This window comes from Vespa crabro, chromosome 4 (assembly GCF_910589235.1).
Source record: "Vespa crabro chromosome 4, iyVesCrab1.2, whole genome shotgun sequence".
Taxonomy (NCBI): Eukaryota; Metazoa; Arthropoda; class Insecta; order Hymenoptera; family Vespidae; genus Vespa; species Vespa crabro.
In genome coordinates, this window is record NC_060958.1 from 9,271,003 (window position 1) to 9,284,796 (window position 13,794).

Consider the following 13,794-nt stretch of genomic DNA (forward strand, 5'->3'; position numbering starts at 1 on the left):
TGTATATATTAGAGTAAAATATTTTTCGAAGACCCGATCAAAGGGTTAAAGGAAATAGAGAAGGAAAACAAAATAGTATATATATATATATATAGATAAATATATAAATAGATAGATAGATAGATAGAAAAAAAAAAAGAGAAGAAAGGATAAACGAAAAGGGCTCGAAGACGACAACGACGACGACTCGATGATATATCGCAGCTGGAAAGGGATTTCTCTCGGTTGGTACCGACAGAAATAAAAGAGGCCGGATTAAGGCGGGGGTGTCGGCCCAAATAGTTTCACCATACCCTTCGATATATCAAAAAGCTTCTGAGAGAGTCTCTCCAGGTGCGTTAAGGGCTCTCTGTTCTTCTCTGTCTCTTATGCATCGAGCACGGGCCGAACGCTTTGTCTATGGGACACGGATGAGAACGAAACTGAACGAACCCCCATAAATAAACAACCCTCTGTCTCTCTCTTTCTCTCTCTCTCTCTCTCACTCTCTCTCACACTTACACAGTCACACTCACACTCAGATTCTCTCTCTCTTTCTCTCACACACATACACATATATATTCCTTCTCTTCAGTTTCATCGTAAGCGTTCTCGAAGTTATTAAAAGAAGGTGCTGCGGAATTTATTGACAAAGAGAATCGGTTCGATTCGAGATATATTACGAGAATATTGGGCTAATACGATTCGACGGAGATTAAAGTTCTGAACGAACGAGAAAGTGAGAGAATCAACGCGGGCGCCATTAAAGTCACGCCAACATCTTCATTTTGTTATATTTTATTCCATTCACTTTCTACAAGACTGCTCTTTCGTTAATACTTGTATAATTCTCAATGATATTCACATGATTTTACGCTCATCATTATATCGAAATATCGATCTTTTTACGTCAGGATTTATAACACTCACCTTTGTTCGGGCGTTAAATTGTTGACTACGGCCTGAAACAGAAAAAGAAAAAATAATATACTTAATGAACAAAAATGAAAACGTTAGCGAAATATAAAACTTAAATCCTTTTTAAATAGAAAAGAGACGTCGTCTTTCATCATCGAATGATTATCTCGAGGAAGATGTAAAAAAAAAAGGGGAGAAGGATCACTTTAAATGACTTTTTCTTTCACGAGCAGAGAGGATTTCTATCGTGCGCATGAAAGTTAGCACGTAAAAAGCTAAGTCATCGTAAACGCGCGAGCCACGGTAAATTAATAGCGCAACAAGGTACACGAACAAGCAAAAGCTTTACGTGTAGATAGGGCTACATCTTTCGAGTTGATTGATTGGCCGAAATCTTTGGCCTGGAGGATAACGATACGTGATGACGGCGATAATCACAAGGAGTCAAAGGCACGCTTCCGAAAAGGAAATCAAAGGAGAAGGATGACCCAGCGATTTTCGTCGATACACCTTCGTACGTGATATCGTTTCGAAGCTAATAAATGCGGACAGTCGTACAAGCCTCGGACACGTTATTAATCATCGTATTTTACACGATTTACGATGATGTTGTATCTTCGGAATGTATCTTAATACTCGTTAGATACATATTAAATGATCGTGACTATACGTCGTATAAATAAATCATATATATGTTTTCTTATACAAATTGAAAGAAATAAATTTATTATTTGAAAAAGTTTTTTTTTTTTTTTTTTTTTTTTTTTTTTTTTTTTTTTTTTTTTTAAATTTCTCCATTTACCAATAGTCTAATATATTCGAAAGAAGAATTTATAAGTGACTAGGAAAAAAAAGACGCGTATAAAACTCTCATGCTCATTGAGAATCGTGGGGGCACGTAAATTGAAAGTTTCCCCTTCTTCAAAGTCCTCTTACCTTAGCATAGCACCCGCTATGGGTGGGCTAATGGTAATTACTGGTTTAGACCGTGCGATCCGATTGGCTGGGCGGAGAGATCGTATCTACGGATGAGTACGGAATGAGTATCGGTCGCATTAATAACGGGCCCGTTGCCCTATCGCTTTCGTGTCCGAACGTAATAATCCGACGTTGACTAGGCGTGAGATACTTTTCTTGTCGTTCCGTAAGACCGACCCGGTATTAGTCGGAGCAACGAGTTTTCGAACATGAAGTCGTTTCGATACGACGCACGAAATCGATTGCGTTACACGACGGAGAAACGATAAAAAAAAAAAAAAAAAAAAAAAAAAAAATGAGAGAGGAAGAGAAAAAGAAAAGAAAAAAGATAAAGAAACAAATGAAAAAAGTAATAAAAGGGAAAATAAAAAAAATAAAAAAACAGGAAAAGAAAGAAAGAAAAAATCTCTAAGAACCTCTTCCGATTATCTATCACTCGATATCTATGATAAAAATCGAATGAACGTGCGAATGATAACGGCGTAAGAGATATGACATTCGTCGTTCGGTCGAACGAAGATTTACGTATTTACGTTTGGAATGAAAGAATGAAAGAAAGAAAGAGAGAGAGAGAGAGAGAGAGAGAGAGAGAGAGAGGAGAAAAGGCGCGAAGTAAATACGGAGATTTACGAGCCTCCTTCGGGAGAAAAGCTCGGCACTCCTTCAGGAAAGGATTCGGGAATGGCGCCTTTGGTCAATGGATCGAACGGAGAAAGAAAGAATGCCGAGATCGAAGAAGAGAAAAGTAAAGAAAAAAATAAAGAGAGAGAAAAAGAGAGAGAGAGAGAGAGAGAGATGGAAGACCGACCGAGTAGCCTCTGCCCACCTGCGAAATTTACCAACCCTACCTTCGAAGGACTCTTCGAGTCGTTTCGAGGGAGTTTATTTTTCGCACGGGATTGAAGTTGGATCGTTCTCGCCGTTGATTCCACCATTCAATTTCACGATCCTTAGTCTAATATATGGCCGCGTCTAAATCAGGATTATCGGACGACGAGCCGCGGCCGCCATTGTAAGGCTTTTGTGATCGGCCAAATGCACTTCCATCGTTTCTTTCCTTTCCCCGATCCCCACCAACTTCTTCCTTCTTTGCGTACGCGCCCGAAATACATTTAAGACGCGTGTGCCTCTCATATCCCCCAGGTACAAAAACTGGGATATCCTTGAACGTTCTTTCTGAGTGTGTAAATCCTGAAAATCGACGGATTCGATTGGACCTACCGCAGCCGGACAGGAAGTCGCGATTCTTTTGAATTTTCTTTTTTCAAATTTTGTTTTTTGCTTTTTTTTTTTTTTTTTTGTATCTTTTCTTTCCCGGATGAAGAAAGACGAAAAAAAAAAAAAAAAAAGGGAAAAAAGGCATCGGACGACGGAATTCGAAAGGGATTTTTATTTTTTTTTTTTTTTTCCTTTTTTTTTGGAAGAAAAAAAAAACAAACTAATTCGAACGGATCATCGAAAAGACCATTCGAGGCGACTATTCTCGATATGTGAGTATATCATCGATATCATCGAAAATACTTGATCGCACTCGAGAACCGTAGGAATCTTTTGGTTGAGAGAATCGAGGAGCGCTCATGCGCTTGCTCCTACCCGCCACCCTATCCCCATTCCACCTAAACGTGGGCGTTGGGCAACGGTAGATATCTTTGGTATTTATTGGAAATATTTATGAAGGGTGCCCTTTCATGCTTTCGCACCGAGTGGGCTGTAATACCCACTGTACAAGAGAAAGAGAGAAAAGATCTCACCGGCTTGAAATCGACGCACACGATTTTGTTAAAACCGGCACCGAGAGAAAACTTTTCAACGAGAATCCTTTTTTTCTTCTTCTTCTTCTTCTTTTTTTTTTCTTCCTTTCTTTCTTTCTTTTTACATATGGCACGCGTGAGATGAAACATAAATGTAAACGAAAGACCTCGCTCTTTCTCTCAATTATCATCTCCTTTCGCGTATCCCATCCAAAAGGGATATTGTTACGAGTGAACACGATCGATGTAATTGTTGCTTTCGCAATATATTTTCAATGAAAAAAAAAAAAAAAAAAAAAAAAAAATGTCATACGCGTATGGAAAAAACGGGAAGGGGTGGGGGGTGGGGTGGAGAGATTTTCAATTTTACAAAAGGTCAGATTCTGATTCAGCCATTTTACATGAAGAAAGGAATGTCTTTCGAAAGGTCAACTTCGATGTTTCTCGCATTAAAGTATATCGTCGATTCCCACGCAGACGTCAAAGATCGAATGCGATTTCGAGAGAGGATTTCGAAAGAATTTGCGTTCGTAAGTTTCTCTCTCTCTCTCTCTCTCTCTCTCTCTCTCTCTCTCTATCTCTATCTCTTTTTCTCTCTCTCTCTCTCTTTTTGCCTTTTGCTCGCTCGTGTACGTATTGAATTGAGACGAGACGAGAATCGTAGGTGACCCATTTTAAATCGTTCGAAATCTTTCTGCCAAACGAGTAAGTAAGTGGATACGGGCAACGTTTGCGCATAGATCAGTTAGAGGAACACTCATATAAAAGTCTATATGGTCTTTCCATGCGATTCACCACGAATGTTGCACCCAATTTCGCCCGAGAAAACGTTTCTATACGATTCCATTACTATGTATATTACATATACGTAAAATAAAAACATGATCAAATTTAAACAATGAATAAAAAATATACTTAAGTTTATTTACCCGTAAAGATAGTTCTCGAGTCATATAATATAAATACTTTTAAAATCGATACGCGATCATTTAATATCACGAACGTTCTCTCTCTCTCTCTCTCTCTCTCTCTCTCTCTCTCTCTCTCTCTCTCTCTCTCTCTCTGTTACATCATCCTGCTCATGAAAGAAATAACCTGGTAAATATATATATATATATATATATATATATATATATATATATATATATATGATAGCAAAAATATAATAATTCATTGACAATCGAAATGCAAACGACGTCTATCACGTATTTCCCGTATTCTATGAAAAAGCAATCGTTTGGATTTTCAACATCTTCGATATCGTTCAACGTGTAACTCCGGCATTTTATTTATTCTATACTCCTTGCCATGGGAAATACAGCGAGACGCGATGGTTTACGTTACGTTCGAAGCAATAGTACGGAAAGTAGTAATAGTATTGAGGAAAAGAGCATCGAACGTCCCAGCAATGTATTATTATGCGTACTTTTCTACGGTTAGCCGGTGGTTAGAAATCGTTCGAGCGATTTTACTTCCTACATACGTCGAGTTTACGCTCTTCAGAAAATTCTCCAGAACGTCGTTATTGCTCCATGAATGGTGGACGTTAGAAGGAGCAAATTTCCTATCGTCTCTTGTTCGCTTATACGTCGATAAATAATAATAACAATAATAATAATAATAATAATAATAATAATAATAATAATAATCTGTATCTCCTATCCGTAGTTCATCCCGTCCCGTGAAATAATTTCACTACTACGAGAACAAAAGAATATCTCATAAAATATTTCAACTATTTTCAAAGACCATAGGAGAGGAGCGCCAATTAAATCAAATTCGTGAAAGTCCATAAAGAGAGAAATATATATATATATATATATATATATATAGAAAGAAAGAAAGAGAGAGAGATAGACAGAGGGAAAGAGAAAAGAAATTAATGGTTTACCTAAATCACTTTGGAACGTTCTAAGAGGTGTTTTCGATGTTGAAAAGCACACACATACAAGCTTGTAAAATACGTTAGTGTGAGGAGAGGAGAATCCTACAGGTGCGTCTCCTTTTCTTTAACATACAAGGATCAGGAGTCTTCCCCATCGACGAGATAAAAAATGAATCAGAGAACCATCAATCCTGGTACGCGTGCCCCGCAGACAAGGCGATTTCGAGAAGAACGAAACGCCGACTTTACGAGAAGCCCCCGTAGAAAATCGATTCACCACCCGCGTGGAGAAGCTAATAATCTTGCGCGATTCTAAGTTCTTTCCGCGCTGACCCTATCTGCGATTCCAAGATCGTTAGAAAAGCCGACAACAACACGTTCGACTGAAGTCTTCTTCTTCTTCTTCTACTTTTTTTTTTTTCCTTTTTTTCTTCTTTTTTTTTTTTTTTTGTTTTTTTTTTTTCAATTTAGTTTAAATTAACTGAGAATCTATCTTCGAGTTTATTCTGCATTAGACTGTTAGAATAGTCATTAACGACGAGCTTCTATCGAATATCTCCTGACACGAGATATCAACGGGAATAAGTTTTGTAATAGGGAGGAGGGAAGGAGGGAGGGAGGGAGGGAGGGAGGGGGAAGAAAAAAAAAAGAAATATCTTTAAAAGAATGAGAGGAAAGGTACGCGGCGAATATTTTGTGAAACTCTTTCGAAGAACGAATTGAAAACGATCCTGGAATCTCTCTTTACTTCCGACGACTACTCTCGAAAGAACTCTGAACATCGCAATATTAATGAATCACCAACGAACAACAACAACAACAACAACAACAACACTCTCCGGTGGCTCGTTCATTTTTGTCTTTCTTTCTCTCTCTCTCTTTTTTTCTTTCTTACTTTCTTTTTTTTCTCTTTTTTTTTCTTTTTTTTTTTTTTTTTTTCTTATCGACTCATAGTCCCCCAATGACAAAATTTGTATCCAACGACCATAAAGGAGATACCTGCTATACGCGAAGCATTTAAAGAATTAACGATACGAGGATACAACATCGCGCCATTCTCTTCTTCTCTTGTGTAGATAACGAATTAGTATATCGACGGCGGCATGAAATTTTATAGACTGTCGTCGTCCCGATGTTTTCCTATCACCACCGAGTAATCATGGAGGAAGAAGAAGAAGAAGAAGAAGAAGAAGAAGAAGAAGAAGAAGCGTTTCTCTCCTTCTCTCTGTCTTTCTTTCTTTTGCAAGGACCATGAAGAAGAAGAAGAAGAAGAAGAAGAAGACGAAGACGAAGACGAAGACGAAGACGAAGAAGAGAAAGAGAGTCACATGTAGGAACGTGTTTTTTTCGAGAGGATATAAATAACGGTAAGGCTCGTCGGCAGTCGCTATAATTCAATTCACACCTGATAACCGCGACCATAGAATTTCCATATTACAGGCTGTAATAAAATTAAAAATATTTTCGGGGCGGTCCAAGCGCCTCGGGGGGTCCTCCCTTCGATTCCCCTTTCCAGAACGAACGAGACCGAATCCCGCGTGCCCAAGAAGAGAAGGGACCGAACTCGCGGGACACCAACATCACGACGAATTTGTTCCTCGAATTTGTTTCGATCAACCGTTGTTGCTCCGGTGGTCCGTTTCAACCCTATGTTGTGCCTTTTAACTATGACTAACTAATGAAGGGTCTCGGACCTTCGTCTGGATAAAATGATAATCCGAAAGAAGAGCTTAAGAAATATTTTTATTTAGTTGGCTTTCGAATTCTTTCCAATTTTTCTTCAAAAAAATTGGTTCAACTACTATTTTCGATTATCTTTAAAAGGAATTCGAAAGATACCCTTAAAAATCTTTCCTTTGAAAGATTACCGGCTTGAACTATATAAGAAGAATATTTCACGCTGAGAAAACGAAGATTTATACCTATGTAATTAGTCCCTTATATATTTCTCGCTTGACTCTGAGCTCTTATCCTGGCGTTCGACCTAATTCGCATCCACCCTTTTTTTCCACAACCTTTGACTCCTTCCGCCGAAAACGAAAGACAACGAACATTCTCCCTTTTTTCTATCTTACACACACACACACACACATACGCACATATACGCACGTGTACCCACACATACCTTCTCCTTCTCCTTCTCCTTCTCCTAGCAAAGACTGACTTTCAAAACTCCCTTCGTCCGATTGTTTTAACTACGAGGGTGAGAATACATTATACGTAAACGAGCGGTCACGAAAGAAATGAAAGATTAACGATTCTTCGATATTTACGGCCGTGACTCGTCAGAATCGTTTAAAACTTTAAACAAATGTTTGTTTCTTCTTCTTCTTTCTTGGTTTTTTTATTTTTTTTTTTTTATTTTTTTTTTTTTTTTCTTTTTTTTTTTTCCTTTTTTCTTCGTCTTTTCGACACGACCCCGCCTTGAGAATCCTCGCGAACCAAGAATTCCCTAGTCTCGATCAAAGGATCCCTTAAAGTTTGGGCTTGCACGCTAAACTAGGCGCCTATCGGGTCAACCATCCGAACACGCCCACTCTCCCACGGCAAATTCTTTTCATGGAAAATCTTCCGCGATGATTCGCTTATTATCAGCTCATTCATCATCGGATGGATACCGTATATGTGAACTTAATAAAAATCTGATTTAAAATAATCATGCCATTCTTTTTTTTTCTTCTTTTTTTTTTGTTGAAATTTAAAAAATCAATAAAGTCAAAAACTCTTACAAACGGATTGGTCAATTTTATTACCTCGCAATATCAAAATCGCAATTTGCATTCGTCTGTTACGTCTAAATAAAAGGAAAAAAACAATAAAATAAAATTTACAAAAAAAGAAAAAAGAAAAAAAAAAAAGAAAAAAAAATTAGAAAAAAAGTAGAAGAAAAAAAGGGAGAAGGAAGATCGAATAACGCGTTCGAATATCGGTTCATAACTCGCGCGACGAATCGCACGGTACTGAAAAGCCAATTCTACCGATACGTCTGTCGAAAGATTTACGATATAGGCACACTGCTTACCACCGGCGGCTATGCTTCCTTCGTTCCTTCTTCCTTCTCGTGAACACTAGAACTAATCGTGCAACGGTTGAACGATGAAAAAGAAAGAAAGAAAAAGAGAGAGAGAGAGGGAGAGAGAGACAAACGAAGAAAAGGGACGAAGAGGCAATAAATTTGGCAATTTCTTCGCGTGTCTCCGGTATACCGGTGACATTTTTGTAAACAGACGGACGATCGAGGGGTGAAAGGCGTGGCTTGGATTCCATACCAACAGAGAGCATGAGAAAAAGAGGAAGAGAGGAAAATAGAAAGAGAGAGAGAGAGAGAGAGAGAGAGAAAGCAGTCGAGGGTGCATAGACCGAGAAAAACTTATGTGACGCGAAATAGGGTGGCATCGTGGGGGTGAAGGGGCAGGTGGGATACAGAACGGTGGGCGCCGGCTTCATACGTGCGCCATTCCAACGAAATTTATGTACCAGAAGCATAAAGCCAATGCCGCATTTCAGAACCATCCAAGGCATCCAAACCACCACCAATATGCCACACCAAAACCCACAAAACCCCTCTTTTCTTTCCCATTCTCTTCTCTTTCTCTCTCTCTCTCTCTCCCTTTTCCTCTCTTTCTCTTCTTTACGCGTGGACCCGACGCAGTCCAAACGGATGCTGTCTTCTATATTTCCTTTTTGCTTTTCTATATCTATATATATATATATATATATATATATATATATATATATATATCTTTCTCCCTCTCTTCTTCTGTGTTTCTCTCTTTCACTCTGTTTCTCGTATAATAACAATATCGGTATGGGAAAGAGAAACGTAGCCTCCCCTTCGGAGTCAAAGGAGGAGTAACTCGAAGTATAAAAGAATAGCGAAATGGCGTTGGTTCTCTCTCAACGATCTCCGTTTGTCGTCGAAGATCTTGCCGAAGACACTTCCGCGTGGCATTATCTTCTATAGCATTTATATGGTACATCGACTTCTTGGAGTCCAAGATATAACAGAATTGTTGCTTGAAACTTGGAAGGATTCTAACGGTTTTCCCTTTTATTCTTTGATTCATGTGCCGTGACGAGTGAACGGCGAATGTGTCATCGACATATCCACAAAAAAAAAAAAAAAGAAAGAAAAAAGAAAAAAGAGAAAAAAAAAGGATTCGATCGAGACAAAGAAATGAATGTCGTAGAAAGAAAAGCCATCTTAAAAAATGATATAACTATAGCTGAACTCTTATAGTATCCTAGATATTATGCCGTCAATTTATTTTACGCGATATGACGCGAGGACGAGTTAAAAACACAATTCGTACGAACTCAGGTAGTACGTAGGTAACCTAAACGTAACGAACCTTTGCAAAATGAGAATGGAGAAGAGAGTGAAACACGATCGGACGAAAAGATAGTCTTGGCTACTGTGAGATCTCCTTTGCGCCGTAGGGTTCCCGGAAAAAGAGAGGGACTCGAAATGGACACTCGCCATCTCATCTAGCAGAGATAGGCCGTGGCCCAGCTAGCAGCATATCTGATGAAACGCGATGGATGACCCAGGGTAACACTAAAGTAAAAGACAAAAGTGTCCTCTAGGCGGCCATCCCTGTCGCAACTCTTCTTTACGTTTTTTTCGACTCCCCCTTCCCCCCCTTCCTTTCGAAATCTCATTCTCGCAAATCGAATGAATCCTTAAAATATTAATACGAAATAGATAAACGTAAACAAACAAACGAATAAATCCATTTATATCGTCTAACCGATTATAAATTTTTAAATCACCCGTTCACTGCGCTCGATTAAAACGACGCCAACGTACGCTCCGATTTTGGCACGAATTCGAAATGTTAATTGAGACGCTAAGAAAGGAAACACGGTCCGGTTTCGTTCGAAAAGAAAAGAAAAAAAAAAAAAAAAAAAAGGGAAAAAAAAGAAAAAAGACAAAAGAAAAATCCGAAAAAAGAAAGAAAGAAAAAAAAGGAAGAATTCAACTTCGAACTTATTTGCAATTTCATCGTGTCTGCATGGCAAAACGCAAAAGCTAAATCCATTGAGAGTGATAACAATCGCTTTTAGAGAATAAAGCTTTTTTACGATATTTATTGCTTCCTCTTTTGATTATACGGCATCCCACGCCGCCCATGGCTCTTCGTATCCATTTTCCACAAACGCACTACTCCTAAGATATTACCGTATTTCACTGTACTAAAGCTAGATCCTTATCCTCTTCTATCTCACGACGTAATGTATCCGTTCGCGAGCGAGAAAGACGAGACCGGAGACGCGTTTTCGTTGTATTTCACGATTTCACCATTCTCGTCGATTTATTCGTTCACGGAAAGCCTGAAATATAGTCCCGGTATTTCTTCATCGAAAGAAAAAAAATATATATATACATATGTGTGTATTTATATATCTATATATGTATGTATGTATACACATACATTCACATATATATATATATATATATTCAGAAGAAAAAGAAAAAAGTTGATCTCGCCCACGATCTTTAACGAGAACAAGAGATCTGGCTGATGAGATAATTCGACGATCTATTTTACATGACGACCTCGCATTACGTTAATACGTGGAGTAACGAAGGATAAAATTCGCCTAATAAAAAGGAAAAAAGGAATAAGAGAGAGAGAGAGAGAGAGAGAGAGAGAGAGAGAAGAAGAGAAAGATAAACGGACAGACAGAAAGATAAAGAAAGATGAGAAACATAATAAGAATAAAACGATATTGAAATGGGACACAGCAAGATGTCGATACTTTGCCAAGCACCCTTTCATCGTGTCTAAAGTTAAATCAAAAAAAGGGGGACGTATAACTAGCGATAAATAGCGCGACAAGAAGTAATCCAACTAGAGGGCGGGGAGAGGTGGGGGGTGGTGGTGCTGGGGGTGAGGTGCAATTTTGCAAATGCGCATTCACGGTCGCGGCTCGCGGCACTTCCTGAAAAATTTCATCGGCAAACGACATGTTTATACGACTTTTGTTCGTTTGGTGTCGATCGGTGTGGCATAACTTCGAAGAGTCAAACTCGTTCTGGCGCAGTGGGTCTCGACTTGACGCACGACTCCCTCTTTTCGAGGCGCCAGCCTGCTAAAAGAGGAAGAAGTAGAAAAAGTAAAAGAAAAAAGAGAAGAAGAAGAAGAAAAAGGAGAAGAACGAGGAGAAGAAGAAGAAGAAGAAGAAGAAGAAGATGCTGGGAAACGAAGAAGAATAACTAAAAGAAGATAAAGAGAAGGAAAGGAAATGAAAGAAGAAGAAGAAGAAGAAGAAGAAGAAGAAAGAGTAGAAGGCGTTCCGTCGAAACGCGGTGTCGGAGCCAGATAAGATCTTTGAAACGGGGATCAGTAATATTTTACAAAGTCATCGAAGTTGCTCGCTAACTTCGGCATAAATTACTATCGCCGGCTCCGTCTTATTTCTTTCTTCCTTTCTTCCTTTCTTCCTTTCTTTCTCTATCTATCTATATTTATCTCTCTTTCTCTTTCTCCGACCTCCCTTTTCTTCTCTTTCGCGACCGAACTCAGGTTCGTTCTTTGCTCCATGGGAAAGAGAAAAGAAGACGCGAGGTGGATCCATTCGGACCCTCTTCGCTACGGGGAGCGTTAAACAAACACTTACCATTGCTAATAACACGGAACGCCACTAGCACGAGCAATATGCCGGCACGAAACAACGATAAATTAAAGCCGTACCAAAGGGCGTAGAACCCTTCTGAATCGCGATACCATACGTTTCTCAAATTATTAATTGTGTACTTATTAATCGTTACTTATCCTTTATTATTATCATCTCATGAAAATATTTTCTCAGTGAGCGAATTTCTTTCGTATCGTTAAGATATGGATTTTCTTTGAAAATATGCGATAACGAGAAAGAAATAATGTCGTTGGTATATATGTATGTATGTATGTATGTATGTATGTATGTATGTATGTATGTATGTATGTATATAAGTTTCCTACTACGTTTCTTCCGATCTCAAACGGGACCCGAAGGATTCTTCTTGTTTACTCGAATAACGACAAGGGATTTACGTGGAAAAACGAAGTAAAACGAATACGAAGAAAACGGAACTCGGTTACGCGAGAAACGCATTTTTCTTTTTCCATGAGATTTCGTAAGATTCACCGCTGTGAACTCTCACAGGAGCTCCTAAAAGAGACTTCAACCGTAAAATCGGCTGTTTACCCGCCAGATTAGCGTCCTACAAGGAGAAAGAGAGACAGAGAGACAGAGAGAGAGAGAGAGAGAGAGAGAGAGAAAGTGTACGTGTGTATGTGTATGTGTATGTGTGAGAGAGGGAGAGAGAGAGAGAGAGATACAATGATGCCGTTTATTATCTCCGACGGCGTACAAATCCATTACCACAGTGGTCAAGGGCCGATTGCTTAACTCTTTTGAAAATGTCAGATGGGCCACCGAACGATGTACCAGCCGTGACACGAATACGTCGGATAATCGCGAAGGAACTCGTTTATAAATCATATTCGTAATTACGAATACGAGAAAGAGAAAGATCATATCTCGTGAATCTTTCAATTTCAAAAAAGGAAACGAAAAGGCGACAAGGAGGAGAGGGGAGGGGGTATCGAGGGGATGGGAAAAAAAAAGAAAGAAAGACAAGAAGAAAAAAGATACTTCATATACATGAGAAAGAGAGAGAGAGAGAAGATAATTCTCTAGCTAGTTATACATCTAGAATTAAAGTATTACATCAATTACAACGCTATATTGTCTACGCAACTATGTAAATTTCGACGCGTTGTTTTTCGTTCGACCCTCCCATTCATCATGTCGACGGGAACAAAGAGAAAGAGACAGACAGACATATAGAGAAAGAAAGAAAAAGAAAAAGAAAGAGAGAGAGAGAGAGAGAGAGAGAAGTATCGGTGCAGATATCTATCCATGAGGATGATGACGACGAGGGTGGTTAGACCGAGTGTAACTGAGAAGTTAACACGATAATCATCTGAAATGCTAAAGATTTTTAGGGGGTTGAAATACAGATATCACCCACGTCGAGAGACGTATACATCCTCTATTTTGGGTCCTTCCAAAAAAAAAAGAAAAAGAAAAAAAAAAAAGAAAACAAAAACAAAAAAAGGAAAGAAAACCAAAAAAAAAAAAAAAAAAAACCAACGCGTTCTCCTATAGTCCCCAGGAATTAATATTCAGCCGTCGTGCAGAAATCGCCCACTGCGTTTCGATAGTCTCGACGAAAGAAAGAATTTCTGGCATTCAGAACGCACGACAAAAGTCCGTACGCATACGGTGAGC

The 13,794-nt window shown here is 38.8% G+C and overlaps 1 protein-coding gene across 3 annotated transcripts in view; it reads right to left on the reverse strand.

Annotated features, from left to right (window-relative positions):
- Positions 1–13,794, reverse strand: part of LOC124423332 (RNA/RNP complex-1-interacting phosphatase-like) — a 43,833-nt gene that overhangs the window by 23,469 nt on the left and 6,570 nt on the right. For all 3 annotated transcript variants that reach the window (XM_046960935.1, XM_046960933.1, XM_046960932.1), the window contains exon 3: positions 910–941. Coding sequence is in view for 1 of the 3 variants with exons in the window: in XM_046960932.1 (XP_046816888.1) it covers positions 910–941 (32 nt within the window). In the remaining 2 variants the exon portion in view is untranslated. The remainder of the gene's footprint in view (positions 1–909; positions 942–13,794) is intronic.